Source organism: Oryctolagus cuniculus, chromosome 7, assembly GCF_964237555.1.
Source record: "Oryctolagus cuniculus chromosome 7, mOryCun1.1, whole genome shotgun sequence".
NCBI lineage: Eukaryota > Metazoa > Chordata > Mammalia > Lagomorpha > Leporidae > Oryctolagus > Oryctolagus cuniculus.
In genome coordinates, this window is record NC_091438.1 from 7012180 (window position 1) to 7033115 (window position 20936).

At 43.0% G+C, this 20936-nt stretch overlaps 1 protein-coding gene across 14 annotated transcripts in view; it reads left to right on the forward strand.

Annotated features, from left to right (window-relative positions):
- Window positions 1–20936, forward strand: part of RALGPS2 (Ral GEF with PH domain and SH3 binding motif 2) — a 189397-nt gene that overhangs the window by 76574 nt on the left and 91887 nt on the right. For all 14 annotated transcript variants that reach the window (XM_051858235.2, XM_070077183.1, XM_070077192.1 and 11 more), the window contains one exon: window positions 15966–16049. In XM_051858235.2, the coding sequence (XP_051714195.2) occupies window positions 15966–16049 (84 nt within the window). The remainder of the gene's footprint in view (window positions 1–15965; window positions 16050–20936) is intronic.

Here is a 20936-nt window from a genome sequence, read left to right on the forward strand (position 1 = left end):
GGAAGAGATCTCTTTCTCTGTCTCTCTCTCTGCCTCTGCCTCTCTATAATTCTCCCTTTCAAATAAATATTTTAAAAAATACTGCACAAATAGAAAATGGCTTTTGTGTCTAAATGGCAAAAAACAACAACGTGTAATATTCATTTTCTTACCTCCCAGCACAAAACCAAAGAAATTGAATTCTTAACCAAAATTACATTTTCTTAGTCCTGAAATTCTATGGTCTTCTTAGATGTATTTTTTCCTTTTGAATAAACTATAACAATTATGTTGCTGTTTCATATGAGAGTAGTAATGTATAAGGGAAATAAAATGTAAGCCATTTATATCTTCTAATAGCTGTATTATAAAGTAAAAAGAAACCGATAAAATCAGTTAAGATGATTTCATTTAACTTGGCTACATCCAAAACTTATATTCACCTTGTAAACAGTATAAAAAAGTACTGAGATGTTTTTACATTCTTTGAAATCCAATATTATATATTTTACTTACAATACATCTTTATTTGGAATAGCTGCATTTCCAGTGCTCAGTAGTCATTTGTGGCTAGGGGCTTGTACATGAAAGACTTGGACAATACTGCCTTCAAAGACAGACTTTACATCTAAAGGAATTTGTGTTCCCCTGAGGCATCTAACAGTACTTTGTGAAATTTAGAAGTGAAATTTCAAATTCCCTGACATCAATCCCATATTTTTTAAACCTCTTGGTATCTTACTTGTCTAATCTGTATCCGTTCCCAGCATCCCAGTCGAAGATACTGGCTTCTCTCAGCTGAGTTACTGTAATACTCTATTTCCTGACCCATCTGCGTTCCCTCCGACCCTCTGAACTCTGTTCCACCCCACCGATGTGGTCATCTTTTCAGCATGTAACCCCACCGATTGGTCATCTTTTCAGCATGTAACCCCACCGATGTGGTCATCTTTTCAGAATGTAAGCCTGCTTCTGTGCACCTTGCAGCAGCATCCTGTTGTTCTAAAGAATGAATCTGCACACTAACACGGTCTAGAAGTCTCTTCATAGCCTTGTGCCCCTTCCTAGCTTCTCCATCCTTGCCGTAAGCCTTTTCTGTGTCCTCATCTAGCTACACTGGCCTTCTCCTCTGAGCCTGTGCACGCACTGCTTAACTCCACTCATCTTTCTGTTTTCAGATCAGGTTTGACTTTCTCAAGTAAGGTTTTATTGTTTGCTTTTCTGTGGTGTAGACTCTCCCAGCTCTCTAATTTCTTCACTATTCTTATTTTTATTTTTTTATTTTTTATTTTTTTTTTGACAGGCAGAGTGGACAGTGAGAGAGAGAGACAGAGAGAAAGGTCTTTCCTTTGCGGTTGGTTCACCCTCTAATGGCCGCCACGGCCGGCAAGCTGTGGCTGGCACATCGCGCTGATTCAAAGCCAGGAGCCAGGTGCTTCTCCTGGTCTCCCATGGGGTGCAGGGTCCAAGCACTTGGGCCATCCTCCACTGTACTCCCGGGCCACAGCAGAGAGCTGGCCTGGAAGAGGGGCAACCGGGACAGAATCCGGCGCCCCAACCGGGACTAGAACCTGGTGTGCTGGCGCTGCAAGGCGGAGGATTAGCCTATTGAGCTGCGGTGCCAGCCACTAGTCTTTTTTTTTTTTTTTTAATTATTTATTTATTTTTTTATTTGAAAGTCAGAGTTACACAGAGAGAGGAGAGGCAGAGAGAGAGAGAGGGGTCTTCCGTCTGATGGTTCACTCCCCAGATGGCCACAACGGCCGGAGCTGCACCGATCTGAAGCCAGGAGACAGGAGCTTCTTCCGGGTCTCCCAGGCAGGTGCAGGGGCCCAAGAACTTGGGCCATCCTCTGCTGCTTTCCCAGGCCATAGCAGAGAGCTGGATCAGAAGTGGAGTAGCTGGGTCTTGAACCAGTGCCCACAGGGAATGCTGGCACTTCAGACCAGGGCTTCAACCCGCTGTGCCATAGCACCAGCCCCTTCACTAGTCTTAAAGTTGCAGTTTCACGTTTGTGGTGTGCTTCAACAAGAGTTTACCGGGTGCCTGTTGTATGCAGGGCACTAGCTAGGTTGCTGGAGATAGAACAGTGAGCAGAACTAAAGTCCCAGTTCCTGTGGGTCCCCCGTGTGGGTCAGGTGAGCTAGACAATGTCAGCAGTAACATGAAACAGGGAGTAGGGGTCGCGAGAGTTGCCATTCCGGAGAGTGTGATCAGAAGTTTCCCTGAGAGGGCAACATCTAAGCAAAGACCTGAAGGAGCGGGGAGGGAAAGCCAAACCAGTGTTTGAGAGAAAGACTGTTCCAGGCAGAGGGAACAGCCAGGCGGAAACCAGGGAGCCACAGATGTATGAGCACAGGAGGGCACGCACCAGAAGATGAGAGGTAGAGTGAGAGCTAGGTGCCGTGGGGGCTAGGAGGTCATTACTTTGGAAAAGATGGGAAGCCATGGAAGGATTTTGAGTCAGCTCTTTCTGACTGCTGACCAGGGTATGTGGGGAAGCAAGCGTAGGGAGGCGGTACCAAGGACGGCATCCAGGCGACCAGGGGAGAGCTGCGGATGGCTTGGATCAGCGTGGCAGTAGAGGAGATAGTGAAGTTATCAGAGCCTGCTCATGTGCAGGAGGAGTTAAGGATGATGTCAGTGCTTCTCACCTGACAGCAGGCAGTGAAGTTGATCGTCTCTGAAATGGAGGACCAAGACAGGTTGTACTACCGTGGGGCTGCTGGGCACAGAATGATGTGCAGTGAGTGCAGCTTTGTAGAGACAGGGTGGAGGAAGAGGTTTTGAGGCAAGAGGAGTTTGTCTTTGGACATACACAATTTTACATGCCTTTTAGACATCTAAGGAGAATACTGAGTAACAGTTTGAGTATTCCTTTCCAGAAAAGCTTGGGAAGTGTTTCTGCCTTTGGATTTGTTTTGGATTTTGGAATATTTATAGTGAGATGTTTTGGGGATGGGGTCCAAATCTAAACATAAAAGTCATTTATGTTTCATATAGACCCATACACACAGCCTGAAGGTAATTCGGTACAGTGTTTTTAGTGGACTCGTGTTTTGACTGCCCAATCATCTTGAGGTCAAGGGGTGGAACTTCACTTGTGGTATCATGTTGGTGTTCAAAAAGATTTGGATTCTGGAGCGTTTTGGATTTTCACATTAGAGTTGCTCAACCTGTACTGGCATAGGTGCTTGTAAATTTGGGACATGTCAGTGTAGAGAAGGCACTTAGAATGTGGATGAGATTATCGAGAAAGTGAAAATGGATAAAGAAAAGAAGGGAACAATGGCCAAGACAGCAGCCAGTGATTGAGGAGGAAAGCCAGTGTAGGGTGGGAATCCAGGAAGCCTTTTAAAGAAGGAAGGTGTGATTGACCAGGTGTAGTGATGTTGATAGTGCGCTGATTTGAATGTTGATGGCCTGTCTCTGTTTTTTAAGCTAGATGAGGGTAGAGACTGATACTGCTTACCATTTTATCTGTCTGGCACATCGTGGGACCTCAGTATTTAGAGAAGAAAATTAACATGGTGTCTAGTAAAGGTTCCATGAGAGAGGGTTTTTTTTTTTTTTTTTTTAATGACAACTTAACTCTCCTGGAAGCAATAATGTAGCACCAAGATACTCTTGTTCCGTACACAGTCTCATGTAATTACCAAGATTCGTGTAAATCTGGCCAGCATAAACAGGACTTTGACATCTGGCAGGGAAAAAAGTTTATTTTAAATTTTGTATGAAATGTTGAAGACATGCAGCAAGGCCTGAAAAACTAGAAGTGAAAATCCTTGCTTAGCCAGTAGTGAAGCCCCTCTGCATCCTCCTCACCAGGGCACTACTATGCACTCTTGGTCTGTATATGCTGTCCATTCGGATTATTTTTTCTGTAATTATAGGTATCTCTTAGCACTATGTGCTATTGCACGTCTTAAAGTTTTTAAGTAAATCCTATTGTTTTTGTCTTTTTTAGCTTGCTTTTTATATTCCACATTGTTCCCTAACATCTGTATTGATAAATACAAGATTTATTTATTGATTTGTAGGTCAGTTAACAGAGAGAGAGAGGGAGATACAGAGAAATCTTCCATCTGTTGACTCACTCCCCAGATGACTGTAATGGCCAGGGCTGGGCTAGGCCAAGCCAGGAGCCAGGAGCTTCTTCCAGTTCTCCCATGTGGGTGGCAGGGGCCCAAGCACTTGGGCCATCCTTCGCTGCTTTTCCCAGGCCATTAGCAGGGAGCTGGATTGGAAGTGGAGCAACTAAGGAATGAGCTGGTGCCCATATGGGATGCTAGCACTGCAGGTGGTGCCTTTACCCCCACATCACAACACTGGCCCTCGTTTTAGTGTATTAATCATGGAATTAGGGAGCACAAACATCTTTACATTTATTAAACACTTCCAGATTGGTTGTACAGTTAATATTATGTCAAAACTTGTGCTGTAGGCCGGTGCCGTGGCTCACTAGGCTAATCCTCCGCCTAGCGGCGCCGGCACACCGGGTTCTAGTCCCGGTCGGGGCGCCGGATTCTGTCCCGGTTGCCCCTCTTCCAGGCCAGCTCTCTGCTGTGGCCAGGGAGTGCAGTGGAGGATGGCCCAGGTGCTTGGGCCCTGCACCCCATGGGAGACCAGGAAAAGCACCTGGCTCCTGGCTCCTGCCATCGGATCAGCGCGGTGTGCAGGCCGCAGCGCGCTGGCCGCGGCGGCCATTGGAGGGTGAACCAACGGCAAAGGAAGACCTTTCTCTCTGTCTCTCTCTCTCACTGTCCACTCTGCCTGTCAATAAATAAATAAATAAATAAATAAATAAAAAAACTTGTGCTGCTGATGTCTCAAGATTGTTTAAGCCATTATTATCAACCTGTCTAATATATTAGTTTTATTTGTTAGCATAAAGTGGTGTCCGTCTCCTTAAAAATGTAGTTAGAATTTTACCTTCACTGAAGGATGAAGGGATTCTAGTTGTTAGAATTAAATCTCATTTTTAAATGTTCATTAATTTTTATTTACTTGAGAGGCAGAATGACAGAGAGAGATCCGTGTTCTCTCCAGTGGTTTACTCCCCAAATGCCTGCAGTGGGCTGAGACTTGGGCCAGCCCCAAACCAGGAGGTAGGAACCCCATCCGGTCTCCCATGTGGGAAACAAGGATTCAAGTACTTGAACCATCTTCTGCTGCCTCCCAGGCTTATTAGCAGGAAGCTGGATCAGAAGCAGAGGGGCTGGGTCTTGATTCCAGGCCCTCTGATGTGGGATGTGGGCATCACAGTCAGCAACTTCACCCACTGTGCCACAGTGCCCACTCCAAACCTCAGATGCAAATATAGCAATTATCTCTGAGCCTAGAAGTAATACATTTATTTAATGTTTCTGTCCATTGTACCAGTGTTCAATGTGTTATACGAGGAGTCTTTGAAAGGTTCATGACAAATGCATATTTGAAAAAAGTATGCATGAATTTGAACATTTTTTGCACCAAAATTGCATTTTTAGTGAACTTTTTGAAATCCCCCATATATCTAACTTTAAAAACAGTACAATACACTTTTTTAAACTGTTTAAAAGATCTTTAGTCAATTTACACGAAAGCTGTGTAAATCAAAGCTCATTTTTATGTGTGTGTCTATATCCATGTATATTTCAGGTGGTTTATTCGTATTTTCTGAAATCTGTACTGAGTTTGACTTTAAAGAATATATATTTTGGGGCCAGGGCTGTGGCTCAGCGGGTTAAAGAATATATATTTTGAATCCAACTATGCAGCATAGTAATTTTTGTTGGAGATTGGTGATGAAACCATGCCGTCTCAGTTTTCTATAATAGAGGCAGTTTCTGAGGTATCTAAGTTATTCATTTCTGAAATAGAACCTGGTAATTCTTAGCAGTTTATGGAATTCTGCGTTGTGAGATCCATCATGTTTAGCAGAATTTAGCTAAACTTGCTCTATGTAAAGTTGTGCTTGACTTGTAGGAAGAAACTATAGAGAGCTGCTTATCTACAGTCTACGATGTCTGTCGTACTGTGAGCCTCAAAAAATGCTTAGGAAAAAAATCCCAAGCTTTTAATCACTGTACAAACTTGCTTTACCTCTGATGAATCAAAATTGTTTTTATTTATACAAAGACTGTCCTTAGTCATCAATAGAATACTGGTCAGATAAAATCACATCTTTTAAAAGGAATTTTTTCTTTCTTTATTTTCGCTTTATTTGAAAGGCAGGCAGAGAGATCTTCCATCTGCTGGTTCACTCCCCAGCTGGCCGCAGCAGCCAAGGCTGCACCTTGAGGAAGCCAAGAACCTGGAGCTCCATCCAAGTCTCCCACATGAATGGCAGGGACCCAAGAACTTGAGCCATCTGCTGCTGCTGGCTGGGGCACACTTCTGGGTCAGACGCAGAGGGCCTGAATTTGACCCAGGCACTGCAGTATGGGATGTGGGTACCCCACATGGCACCTTAACTGCTGGGCCATCACGTGTGCCCTGCTGCATACCTGTCCCCTAAATCCGCATCTATAAGAGCAGATTGAAATCAAACATAATGCTAAATCTGGTTTTGTCTTCCCCTGTAGTGCTCTTGAAATTACCACAGAAATGAACAGATTTCGGTGCTTCATTTCTTAATAGTAGTGAAGAAATGAAAACATGTTTCCCAGGGAAAGATTTCAGAATTAAAGGAAAGTTCATCAGTCATTTTAGAAAACTAGTAGGAGGGCCGGCGCTGTGGCGTAGCGGGTAAAGCCATCACCTGCAGTGCGGCATCCCATATAGGCACCAGTTTGAGACCTGGCTGCTCCACTTCCAATCCAGCTCTCTGTTGTGGCCTGGGAAAGCAGTAGAAGATGGCCCAAGTTCCTTGGGCTCCTGTACCGGTGTGGGAGACCTGGAAGAAGCTCCTGTCTCCTGGCTTCGGATTGGCTCAGCTCCAGCCATTGTGGCCAATTGGGGAGTGAACCAGCAGATTGAAGACCTCTTCCTCTCTGCCTCTCTTTCTCTGTGTAACTCTTTCAAATAAATCTTAAAAAAAAAAAAAAAACAACAACAACAAAAAAAAACTAGTAGGAATAATTTTAAAACTTCGCTCTCTGTTATATTTAAGTCTCCCTGTCTAAGTGATTGGCACCATCTATCCATTTTAATGCAAGTGAGAAACCTAGGAGTCATCTGTTTCCCTTCTCTCTTCAGCCTCCTTCCCTTGTTCTCCAGGTGATTTTACTTCTCCCCTTCGCCTCTCCTGTCAGCTCTTGTTCTTTGGAGAGTAGCTCTAAACAGAGGAGTGTTCTTTAGTGTCTGTACTTGACTGTGGGGCCTGGGACAACCTTCAGCTCAGCCAGTCATGTGCTTGTGTGTGTGTATGTGCCCTGACAGTTTTCTTTGCTACCTCTGGTCTCAACACTTTGTCCTGGTTTTCCATAGCTAGCGGTACAGAAATCCTCAGTCTGCGTTTGCTCATTGGCCCAAGCAGCATGGCTAAATGTGGGAGCTTCTGTTTACGCTGACCCCTCTCACACAATACCAGGAGTTAGCAGTTCTCCCCTCCAGGCAGGAAGTAGCCTTTCCCTCTCGGTGGTTAGGAGAAAACACAGTAATAACATTGCCAACATTAGTTGCGGTGATTACAGAGAAGCAGAGTGATGAGTAGTCTGAACATCTACATCAGCCATTGTTGATACATCCTTAAAACTCTTACACAGTGCCTCTCTCCCTTCCCTCTGCCACGCCCCTTTCCCTTCCTCCCATAATTTAGGATATTTTAGTTTCTGCCTTTGTATGAAATCTTCAGTGCTAAGTTCAAAAGTTGAGTTGAAGGGTTCTATGCCTTTATTAATTTCTAGTATGATTTCTTGTATTCAAAGCTCAGCTTTTATTAAAATTTCTCTACATTTCTTGTATACACAGATCTCCTTGGTATGCTTTCTCTTTTGATTGTGGTTTCTTGTAGGAAATTCCTACACATTTATAGTGCTTCTAGGCGTTCCAGCTGGTGTCTTAACCGTTGCACCAAAGGCCTACCGCTTCCCAGGGTTTCTGGTCTTGTTTCTGTCTGTTGCGAATTCTCTGATGCTCTGAGATTATAATTCTTCGGGAGATGCTGGCACCTGCATTACAACAGTGGGGCTGCTCTTGAGAATGACTGCTGTGTTATGCAGGCTGGAGGAGTTAGGACAGAATGGTGGCTTGCCACCCAGTTTTCTCTTCAATGGCAGTTCTCTGGTGCTTTTGGTGAGTCTTAAGGGGTGAACTATGCCTGAGAACTGAACTTTAGTAGTTATGTTGGGTGATCTTTGCCTTTCTTATAAGGTTCTCAAGTGTTCATAAAGTTTCTGACATATATTACCTTCAAAGATGAAATTCCACTTTTTTTAACCTAGTAGATCAACATTGAAAGTCATTTAGATTATATCAACAAACAGACATAAAATACAAAGAAAGGGTCCTTCTGTATAACTGGGGTACAGAAAGGATGTGCTGGTTAAATGCAGCAAGTACCTAATAGTAATTCTGAGTCTTACTTAAAATAATCCTTAAAAACTTGAGATGTTTCTGATGATACACCTGAGGAATGTTCTTTGTGCAGACTTTTGTTTGTAAAGTTTTTTTGGTTTTTTTGGTTTTTTTTTTTTTTTTGGTATTTATTTGAAAGGCAGAGTGACAGAGGTAGAGTTCTTTCATCCTGTGGTTCACTTCTCAAACGGCAACAATAGCTGGGTCTGGGCCAGGCCAAAGCCAGGAGCCTGGAATTCCACTCTAATCTCCCATATGGGTGACAGGGACCCGAATACTTGGGACATCTTCTTTTGCCTTCCCAGGCACTTTAGCAGGGAGCTAGATTGGGAGCAGAGCAGTCAACACTCAATCCAGTGCTATGATAGCAGATACCGGCATCAGAGGCCACAGCTAAACCTGGTGGATTGCACCACTAGCCCCTAAAGCCTATTTTTAGGATTTAAAAATACAGACTGAGGCTGAGAGTAGCTGGGACTTGGTTCTCAGTAGCCATGGGCAGAATACTAATGGATGCACCGTGTCCCACTTTTGCATCCATAGATAGCTCATAGACGTTGTCTCTTCCTGTGAGAACCCCCACCCCGCTTTACAGCTCTCACTGCTTTTCCTTTTCTCCCCTCCATTTGTCTACATGTTGGTCTATATTGGCCTTTTCTCTTCTTCTGTCTATAGGTGTCCCTACATCACCACCCTTAGAACAGTCCTTTTAAGAGTGTTGGAACCTACAAGATGAAATTTAGATCAAGAATTTCACTTTACAGAACAAACCTACAAGACATAAGAGAAGCGCTGACTCCTGTGAATTCAGTAATTCTTTCACAGGGTAGGTGGTCATTAGTTATGGGGTTTTGTTTTCCCATAAGCTTCCAAAATAAATTTAACAAAAGTCGGTCTCAGTAGTTTCATGGTTCAAATGAATTTGAATGTTCTTTCAAATACACTTTTAATGACTATGAAGAAATAACCAGTTGAGGCAGGCATTTGGTGCAGTGGTTAAGATGCCGCTTGGATGGCACAGTTTCAAGTCCAGCTCTGCTCCAGATTCCAGCTTCCTGCTGATGTGCACCCTGGGAGGTAGCAGATGATGGCTCAAGTGCTTGGGTCCCTGCCATTTACATGGGAGACCTGGATTGAGTTCCCAGTTCCCAGCTTTGGCCTGACCCAGCCCTGGCAATTGTAGGCATTTATGAGTGAACCAGTAGATGAAAGATTGATCTCTCTCCGTGTGTGTGTGTGTGTGTGTGTGTGTGTCTGCCTTTAAAACAAAAAAAAAAGTTTTAAAAAGAAATTGCCCTGGCCGGCGCCGCGGCTCACTAGGCTAATCCTCCGCCTAGCGGCGCCGGCACACCGGGTTCTAGTCCCGGTCGGGGCGCCGGATTCTGTCCCGGTTGCCCCTCTTCCAGGCCAGCCCTCTGCTGTGGCCAGGGAGTGCAGTGGAGGATGGCCCAGGTGCTTGGGTCCTGCACCCCATGGGAGACCAGGAAAAGCACCTGGCTCCTGGCTCCTGCCATCGGATCAGCGCGGTGCGCAGGCCGCAGTGCGCCGGCCGCGGCGGCCATTGGAGGGTGAACCAACGGCAAAGGAAGACCTTTCTCTCTGTCTCTCTCTCTCACTGTCCACTCTGCCTGTCAAAAAAAAAAAAAAAAAAAAAAAAAAAGAAATTGCCCTTATATATCTGAGTTACCATGTAAAGATTTCTCTATTGCCTGATTTAAAAATTGCTAATTTAGGGGCTTGCAATGTGGCATAGCAGGTAAGACCACTGCCTGCAGTGCCAGCATCCTATTGGGTACCAGTTTGAGTCCTTGTTGTTCCACTTCTGATTCAGCTGCCAGCTGATGCACCTCGAACAGCAGCGGCAGATGGCCCAAGTGCGTGGGCCCCTGCATCCATGGACCATGAAGAAGCTCCTGGCTCCAGACTGTCCCAGCTCCAGCTGTTTGGCCATTTAAGGGGTGAACCAGTGGATAGATCGATAGATCGATCGATCTCTCTTTTCTCTCTCTCTCTTTCTCTGTATAACTTTGCCTTCAAATAAAATAAATCTTTATAAGAAAATTGCTAGTTAAATCTATTGGAATAAATTGTAAGGGATATCAAGGCTGCTATATTTCAGTTAGCCTTTGCCAAGAAGTAGGCTTACTTACATAATATACCCAAAGTAGCCCTTAAGCCAGACCCTTAACATAAGCATCCGTTGAGTCACTGAGTTTGCTTCAGCTTTTTGGCATTCATCTGAGGTGTTTTGTATAGAATAGCTCTTGACTAGGCTGACAAACTGTGTAAAGATGACACTTGAGATGAAATTTATGTCTTAGATTCTGTTCTGGTGTGGCTGGGAGGCAGATATATTAGAGTCTTAGAGGAGAGAGGAGACTGTAGGGGAGGTTTAAATTTTCTCTTTTCCCTTTGAAGACTTGATAATTTTATGTATTTAAACACTTTTATTTTTTACTTTAATTTGAAAGAGGCAGAGATCTTCTATCTGCTGGTTTACTCCCCAAATACCCATAATAGCCAAGGCTAGGCCAGACCAAAGCCAGGAGCCCAGAACTCAATCCATTCTCCCATATGGGTGCCAGGAGCTCAACTACCTGAGCCATTATCTTCTGCTTCCCAGGGTGCACATTAGCAGGAAGTAGTTTTGAAGCCAAGGAGCCAGGACACAAACCAAGCATTTTGATATGGTATGTGGGGTTTTTCTTTTTTCTTTTTAAGATTTATTTATTTATTTGAAAGAAAACGAGAGAGAATGAGAGAGAGGGAGGGAGAGAGAGAGATTGATTGAGAGAGGTCTTCCACCCACTGGTTCAGTCCCCAACTGGCTGCAATGGCCTGAGCTGAGATGATCAGAAGCCAGGAGCCAGAAGCTTCCTCCAGGTCTCCCACGTGGGCGCAGGGGCCCAAGGACTTGGGCCATCCTCCACTGCTTCCCAGGCCATAGCAGAGAGCTGGATTGAAAGTGGAGCAGCCAGGACTCAAACTGACGCCCACATGGGATGCCAGCACTGCAGGTGGTGGCTTTACCTGCTACGCCACAGCGCCGGCCCATGTGGGTTTCTCAAGTGGCTTCTTAACTGCTGTGCCAAGTGCCTGCCCCAGTTTGTTAATTTCAGTTTCTGAAATAAATCAACAATAGGCATATTGACAGGAGGAAAACCATTATCGGCATAGACATGAGAAAGAAACACAAAGTGTAAGACCCAAGAGAAGGGCGGGTGGTTAAATGTATATCATATCTTGTGTTACACAAGGAGTATGGGTGTCTTGGGGCTAGGGTGGCGACTCAAGCAAGGAGAAGAGCTACATGGTGCTCAAAACAGAGGCGGTTTACCAGGGAGTGGTCCTTAGAGGCTGCTGTTGTAAGAATCCCCCAGTCTCTTCTTCCTGTAAAAACATCTGTGGAAATAAGGAGATCCAGAGAGAAAGCCTCTGCCTATGTCTGCCATTTACTCTACTAATGCAGAAGGTGGAAATTGCTTTCCATAAAAGGACAGTTTTTCAGAGCCATTCCTCTCACTCTAGAGGTCTTGGATTTTCTCTGAACTAACAGAAAATATGCCACAGAAGGATGTTTGGGGTAGCCTATTCTCTCAAGACACAGAGAAAAGAATTTTTTTTTTAACAGAGACATCAAGTAGCTGATGAGAAGTAGACATGGGACAAGGAGAAATCCCTTGCCTGGTAGCTAGGAAAATATGCCAAAGTTTAAGAAGAAAGTGGCCAGTGAGTTCCTAGAATACAATTTCAGCTTCATAATCCATTGAGTTTGTTGTTGCCTTTTTTAAACTTCTTTGAGATAATTACAGAATAATAGGAAGTTGCAAAAAATTGTGCAGCGATAAATGAGAAATTAATAGGAAGCGGCAGACATATTGTATAGAAGTCCCATTACTCTTCACCCAGCCTTCAGCAGTTACATCTCAGTTGTATCTTAGATACTGTAGTACAAAGTCAAAACCAGGAAATTTTTTCTTAAAAGTTACCTTTTTTTTTTTTTTTTTAAGATTTACTTATTTAGTTGAAAGGCAGAGAGAGAGAGATCTTCCATCCATTGGTTTACTCCCCAAAAGACCCCAATGGTTAGAGCTGGGCCGATCCAAAGCCAGAAGCCAGGAGCTTCTTCCAGGCCTCCCACATGGGTGACAGGGGCCCATGGACTTGGACTGTCTTGTGCTGCTTTCCCAGGTGCATTAGCAGGGAACTGGATTGGAAGTGGGGCAACTGGGATTTGAACCAGTGCCTGTATAGAATGCTGGCAGCACAGGTGGTGGCTTTACCCACTATACCACAGTGCCGGGCCTAGGAAATTAACATTTTTAAGAGACCTTTCTGTATATAGTTCTGTGATATTTTATCCTATATGTAGATTTCTTACCTCCGGCTTAGACAAGGTACAGATCTCTTCCATCACAAAGATCTCTGCTTGTGGTCCCTTTCATAGTCACACACCACCCTTAACTCCTGGCAACCACTAATTTGTTCTTCCATCTTTATAGTTTGTTCAGTTAGGTAGTCTAGTAATATAACATTGTTTCAAAGGCAGAAATTTTCCTGAAGCAGGAACTATTGAGATTTTTTTTTCATTTTTCTAATTATAAGCTTTTTTGAAGTAGAGGGCTCCAATGGAATTCTAACCATTTACTCACAAATAATTTGTACCTCTCCCTCTACTTCCTTTCTTCCTGTCAACTCCTAACAGTTTTCTTTCTCTCTCTCTCTCTCTCTCTCACTCTCACTCTCACTCTCACTCTCTCTCTTTCTCTCTTTTCCTTCCTTCCTTCCTGGAGGCATACAGAGCTGCTGTCTTCTGGATCACTTCTCAAAGGCTGAGGCTGGCCTGGTCCAGAACTGAAGCCAAGCATCAAACCTTGGTACTCCTGTAGGGATGTGAGCATTAGTCCAGCAGGCCTAAATGCTCGTTCCCTCCAGAAGCTTTCCAATTTTTTTTTTTTTAAGTTTATTTTCATGTATTTGAAAGGTGGAGAGATACTCTTCCTGCTCATTCCCCAAATGCCTACAATAGCTAGGGCTGGGCAGGCCCAAGCCAGGAGCCCAGAACTCATCTGGGTCTCCCATGTGGGTGACAGGCACCCAAGAACATGAGCCATTGCCTTCCTGGCACATCAGCAGGAAGCTGGAAAGTAAGCAGAGGTGGGACTTGATCCCAGGCACTCCAATATGGGGTGTGGGTGTCTCAAGCTGTGACTTAACCCACTGCACCACAACACTGCATCCCTAGCAGTTTTCTTAAAGTGACCAGGCATTTTTCCATTAAATGAATGGTGTTAAAAAGTTCAAAGAATTGAATCGATTTTCTAGAACACCTTAGCGTTTCTTATTTCAAGTATCAAACATAAATTTTTATGTGAAAAGCGAAGACACAATTCACTGTCAAGTCAGATGAGTTGATAAGTCTAAAGCACTTATGCTGGCACCTAGAAATCTCTGTATTAGTGCTCACTGGTGGTGGTGGTGTGTAAGACATCCCTTCTCAGAATGCAGAGGTCTTTTTAAAACAGTCTGTGGAGTGAATCACACAGGAAAAGATCACTACCTTACACAAGTAAGTATCAAACAGGCCACATTTGTGCATAAAGAAGGTTGAATGTTTGTTTACATAGGCTTCCTTTGGCGTAGTAGGCATTTCAAGTCCCTTTGCTGTTTTGAAGGGATTGGTTCAGTTGGGTACCTTCAGTTGTTCCCAGTAACTCATATGTGATCTGTATTTTTCTTGTTTTGAATTCAATAGATTTATGATCTGGCTGCATTACCCTGAAATTTTTTTGAAAAGATTTCTTTCTTTGAAGTACAGATTGACCGAGGGAGGAAGGAACAAAGGAGGGAAGGATGGGGGGCTGGAGATACCAAGATACCATCTGCTGGTTCACTTCTCAAATGGCTGTAACAGCCAGGTCTGGGCCAGCTTGAAGCCTGGAGCCCAGAACTCCATCTGAGTGGCAGGGACCCAAGCCCTTAAGCCATGCTCTGATGCCTGCCCAGGGTTCACATTAGCAGGAAGCTGACTGGAAGCAAAGCAGTTAGGACTTAAACCAGTACTCTGATAATGGGATGCACCTGTCACAAGTAGTGGCTTAATCTGCACCACAGTGCCAGCCCCTTGCAGTTTTGTTTTGTTTTGTTTTGTTTTTTGATGCTATACCTTGGAATGAGTCTAGAATATTTTCTTGAAATAAATTTTTGATAGGCTACTTTCCTCCATTTTCTCTTAAACTTTGTGTTACTCAAATGTTGGCTGTTATAATTAACATAAAAATATTTTGGTCCACTTTTTAGTTTTTTTGTTTAAAAAGATCATATTTATCTCACAGTCCTTCTAGTAAGTATTTTGTTTCTCTTTTTAATTTCTAAAAGCTCAGTTTTGTTCTTTAACTTCTTTTTTACATGCTAATTTGTTTTTGCCTAGTAGCACAGTACCTTTTGTCATCTGACAGTAACAATTGAATGGGTTTTCTGTTTTGCCCCCTCAACTTCGTTCTGTTCCCTCCCCTAACTCAAGAGAGTTCTTTTTTTCCTTCTTTTTGGTTTTTGTTTTTGTTTTTGGATTCATATTCTTTCTCTCTGGTTGTTGTATTACAGAGGATCACTAAACTATTCTAGACTTTGGGACCCCTGGGCAGTCTGTAGTTTGTAGAATTTGAAACTCATTAAAATCAAAGGAGATCAGTTCTGTTAACATAACACCTAATAAAACATTTTTAAAAGCTCTTAGGTAGCAATATATGTGCTTCTTTATTAACATAGTAACTGATATCTAGAGATAGGTATAATAGCTACCACAGTGTTGTGGTAGTGATGAGTGTAAAAGGAAATTTTGATAAATTAACACCAACTATAATGTGATATGAAAATATCAATGACTTTATTGGTTACAGTCATATGTATTGCTACTACTAGTGGGTAGCCTACATTTATAATTAATAAAAATGTCCTATGCCTATTAGAGGCTAGCATGAAATAAAAATTGATTTTTTTTTCTTTTTTTTTTTTTTAAACATCCAAGTTCTTGGGCTCTTTGAATTCTGTTAACAGACACTTTGCAGGATCAAGAACTCCTCCAGAGAGGTTTTGCCAAGTCTCTAGGCTCATTGACTGTCAGCTGAAAGAGTGAGATACAGAAAAGCTGTTTTGGAGCTATGAGTGAGGGGAGGGGCATGACAGCTGGTAGTCTTCAATGCGTGTTGTGTTTATTATCTGCGGGTCTTTCCTCTGGGGATTCAGGTCTCTTCAAAAAGCAATCCACCAGTATTCCACCAATGGAGTATAAATGTATGCTCATAGAAAAGTAATTTTGCTTTCTTATATTCTAATCAGTTTTTATAATGTAACTGAGTGGTTATAAGATTAGATAAGTGGTTCTAGAAAAGGACACAGGATGTCTTTAATGTTCTGAAATCTACACTGTGACAGGGAGACTGGGCTATTTCTTGAATTTGTATTAAATTTTCACTTTAATTTTCCAGGAGCTTTCAAGTTGTGGATGGAATAAAAAAGAAAAATACAGTTCTGCACCAAATGCTGTTGCTTTCACAAGAAGATTTAATCATGTGAGTTCTTTGTAAGATTTTAATAGTTTCTGAAATGTAGAGTCTCAATGTGTACTTTTTCACTAAGAAATAGTTTACTATTTCACCTCAGTTCTGGAGACATCTTGGCCAATATCTCTTCATATGTTGTCTCTGCGTGATCCTTGCTTTTCCCTTGCCGTAATCTTATTGGAGATTTGCTGGAACTTGACATTGTTTCCTGTTTGTCTCTTAACCTTCCATATTTCACATCTGTCTCTTTATGCTCTATTGTGAATGATTTTCTCAGATCCGTATTTCAGTTTGCTTGTTCTCAGATGTGTTTTATCTATTACAAACCTGTGTATTTTATAGTAGTGTTGTGGTCTTATTTTTTAAACCTGTTAAAAACAATGTTCAGTATTTCCTTTAGTTTATGCTACTATTTGAAGTCTTTGGAGTAATAATTCTCTGTTTCTGCTGACTCTTAGAATACTTTGTTTTCTTATGGGTTTTGTAACTTTGGATTAAAAAACTCAGGTCTATTTAAGCTTTATGGGAGTTCTGCTCTGTCTAGATAGAAATTACATCCCTTTTTTAATTTGATTTTTAAAATTTATTAAAAAGGGGAAAACTTCATATATTTCATATACATGGTTTTAAGAACATAACCCGGCCAGCACCGCGGCTCACTTGGCTAATCCTCTGCCTGCGGCGTTGGCACCCCGGGTTCTAGTCCTGGTCGGGGCACCGGATTCTGTCCCGGTTGTTCCTCTTCCAGTCCAGCTCTCTGCTGTGGCCCAGGAAGGCAGTGGAGGATGGCCCACGTCCTTGGGCCCTGCACCCGCATAGGAGACCAGGAAGAGGCACCTGGCTCCTGCCTTTGGATTGGCGCAGTGCACCCGCTGCAGCAGCCATTTGGGGGGTGAACCAACGGAAGGAAGACCTTTCTCTCTGTCTCTCTCCCTCACTGTCCAACTCTGCCTGTCAAAAAAAAAGAATATAATCCCTTTCACCCTTCCTTTACTCCCACCCTCCTTCCTTTTCTTAATTTTCTTTTAATTTCTATCATGACATAACTTTGAGTTTTCTTTATAGCACATCTCTTCTGAGAGGCTGCTTGTCCTTGTTGGTACCCAGAGCCATGACAGAATCAGAACACATTTTATGTTAAATAGTTGGTCATTTTGAGGAAGAGCAGCACTGCTCTGTAGTGAAAGTGTAAATTCCAGATACAGTGAAAGACAAGCCTGTGGTTGTAAATTGAAGACTTCTTTCTCTTGATTGCTCGGAGTTTCAGCCTGTTCAGGTAAATTTGTGTGTGTCTCACCTTTCCAATAGGTGAATTGTTTCAGTCCACCTTTCATGAGATTGTAGCCCTTTGAGAAGCCCTCAGTAATATAGGAGACTAGGGAGAGGTGTGAGGCCTCCTGTTAGGTTGTTGAAGGAATATTAATTCTCAAGCCCCAGTGTATTGAGATAGGCAGTCCTCTAAGGATAGCTGCTATGTCTACTTTTAGAGCCACTACTTTACTTTTTTTTTTTTTTAAGATTTTTATTTAATAATTTGAGAGGTAGAGCTACAGACAGTGAGAGGGAGAGACAGAGAGAGAGAGGTCTTCCATCCACTGGTTCCCTCCCCTGTTGGCCGCAATGGCAGGAGCTGAGCTGATCTGAAGCCAGGAGCCAGGAGCTTCTTCCGGGTTTCCCATGTGGGTGCAGGGGCCAAAGCACTTGGGCCATCTTCTACTGCTTTCCCAGGCCACAGCAGAGAGCTGGATTGGAAGTGGAATAGCTGGGACTCAAACCAGCACGCATGTGGGATGCCGGCATTGCAGACAGGATTAACGTACAGCGCCAGCCCCTACTTGGCTTTTTGTTCTGTCTCTTGTTTTTGGCTTCTAGGGAAATCCTTTATTTTCCTTCTAACTTAGGCATATGTTTTTGGATTAAGTTAACCTGGCATTTCTAGGGGCTTAGAGTAGTTTCTCAGGTTATTTGGTTCACTGTATTCTCAAAAGTAGAAGTGGGTTCAAAAGTTTTTAAAAATTTGGTGAAACCCGTTATTAAGGGCAGAGGATTAAAATATCTTATACTGAATTACATATTTGAGTTATGCAGAAATTGTTTTTCAAGTTTTTCTAACATGGTCAGAATTTATCATTAGAGTAAAAATGTGTGTTTTTTATTTTTTTGTGTGTGTATCACAAAAGCATTATGGTGCAATACTCAAATTTGGCTTTAGATTTTATTTTATTATTTTTTAAAAATTATTTGACAACTTTCTTTTTTTAAAGATTTTATTTATTTATTTGAGAGGTAGAGTTACTGACAGTGAGAGGTAGAGACAGAAACGTCTTCCCTCTGTTGGTTCACTCCCCAGATGGCCGCTACGGCCAGAGCTGCGCTGATCTGAAGCCAGGAGCCAGACGCTTCCTCCTGGTCTCCCATGCAGAGAGCTGGACTGGAAGAAGAGCAGCTGGGACTAGAACTGGCGCCCATATGGGATGCTGGCGCCGCAGGGAGAGGATTAACCTGTGCCACAGCGTCGGTCCCTGGCTTTAGATTTTAAGCCCTGGCTTTAGATTTTAAGCACTCCTTTTTTGTTCACTAAGGTAAACAAAAAATTATCAGTTAAATATGTGACAGTATACCAAAAGCTTTTATCCTTATTCCCAATCAAAGTTGATCCTATAGTAAACTCTATTATGTAGTTCCTACATTACTCTATTACTCTCTAGTAGAGTCTTGTTAAATTCAAAGTCTTTTTTTTTTTTTTTTTTTTTTTTTTTGGCAGGTAGAGTTACAGACAGTGAGAGAGAGAGAGACAGAGAGAAAGGTCTTCCTTTGCCGTTGGTTCACCCCCCAGTGGCCGCTGCGGGCAGCGCACTGCGCTGATCCGAAGGCAGGAGCCAGGTGCTTCTCCTGGTCTCCCATGGGGTGCAGGGCCCAAGCACTTGGGCCATCCTCCACTGCACTCCCTGGCCATAGCAGAGAGCTGGCCTGGAAGAGGGGCAACCGGGACAGAATCCGGCTCCCCGACCGGGACTAGAACCCAGTGTGCCGGCGCCGCAAGGTGGAGGATTAGCCTAGTGAGCCGTGGCGCCGGCTTGTCCTGACTTTTATAGTACTCACTTTCTTGTGTTTCTTTTTGGAGTTTTATTACCAAAATTTCGATATCTAACACTATAGTTTAGTCATGCCTGTTTATAAGAATTGGTGTGTAAGTTGTGTTAACCTACAACTTAATCCCCTATGCCTTTTATTTACAATTTAAGTAGAGGAACCCAGGCATTTTGACATGTGTAGTCTCCCACAGTCTAGACTGTGTTCACTGTGGTCTTGCATGCCCTGTGCTTTCTACAAATGCCCTGTTGATTGCAAAGGTTCAGTCATGTTCAGTCTCTTTGGCAGGAGAATGGGTTGTGTGTGTTTTCTCACCTGGAGTCACATAGTATCTGGTTGTGTCTTTGAGAATGTCAGTAGTTTTGGTAGATCCATTAATTAAGTATATTTGTTGAGAGGTGAATTCTCATTTCATTGTATTTCATTTAGTAGTTGGAATGTTTCTAGGAAGAGAGATTTTTCCTTAATCGAATATTTGGGTATCCAGAGGTGCATTTCCTATGGTAAAGGCAGGATAAGGGAGGAGATTTGAATCTTCCTGTTTATGTAGGATAAAGAATTTGAAGACAGTGAACTGATGCTTTGTCATCTTAGGGTCGTGACCAAATCATTTTTTTATTTTTTAGTGGTATCATTATGAACTCATAGACTTAAGCACATATGATGAGCTTCATCCATCACAATTATTATCCTTATTGAAACCCATATTTATCATATTGTTCCAGTTTTGTTAGAGCGGTGGTCTGTTCACATTGGCTTTTATGTGTTGTGTCATGACCCTAAGTTTCTTTGTTATATGATGTGCCGCAGTGTTGCAGGCTTGTTTTATTTGTCTGTTGCTTCTGCCTTTTGCCTGGAATCCAACATTTCTTTAAGCAATCCTAATTTCTTATAGTGGGCAATGGATCTGGGTGCTAGTGCTCATTGCTGTTTAGATCATAACTTCTAGGTCTTTTTAGCAGATGAAATTAGACCAGCAGTATGTTTTACGTACACAATTAGTTAAAGAGAAAATATGTTGTGGGTTCATACTGATCATTTGAATTCAGATTCAGGACCAGAGTTTTTACTCTAACTCTTCCATATCCTCTCTTACCCTGCATTTCAGTTTTCAAGGAACACAGGCCATGATAACAATATCCTGTAGTTCACTTATTTTCTTGACTGTACGTAACAATACCACCATTACCAGTATCATTGTGGCAAACAGGTGTGTGTATTACAGAGGTTCTCTCTGCTCTCCCCATTCCCATTTTTTATAACCAAACTATGTATTGTATGAGAACTTATGCATTATATAATGTACTCTCCCTGTTAGCCCTCATTTAGTCTTAGCTGCCTTTTTTTTTTTTTTTTTTTTTTTTTTTTTTTTTGGACAGGCAGAGTGGAGTGAGAGAGAGAAAGAGAGAGAGAAAGGTTTTCCTTTTGCCATTGGTTCACCCTCCAATGGCCACCGCGGCCGGCGCACCGCGCTGATCCGATGGCAGGAGCCAGGTACTTATCCTGGTCTCCCATGGGGTGCAGGGCCCAAGTACTTGGGCCATCCTCCACTGCACTCCCTGGCCACAGCAGAGAGCTGGCCTGGAAGAGGGGCAACCGGGACAGAATCCGGCGCCCCGACCGGGACTAGAACCCGGGGTGCCGGCGCCGCAAGGTAGAGGATTAGCCTAGTGAGCCACGGCGCCGGCTTAGTCTTAGCTCTAAAAGTAAGTACATAGTTAGTGCTCTCTGCTAGCCTTATATTGTTCTGTGGTTGTTTTGGTTATCTGAAGCTTGTTTTCACATAGATTACTTCAGAAGGAT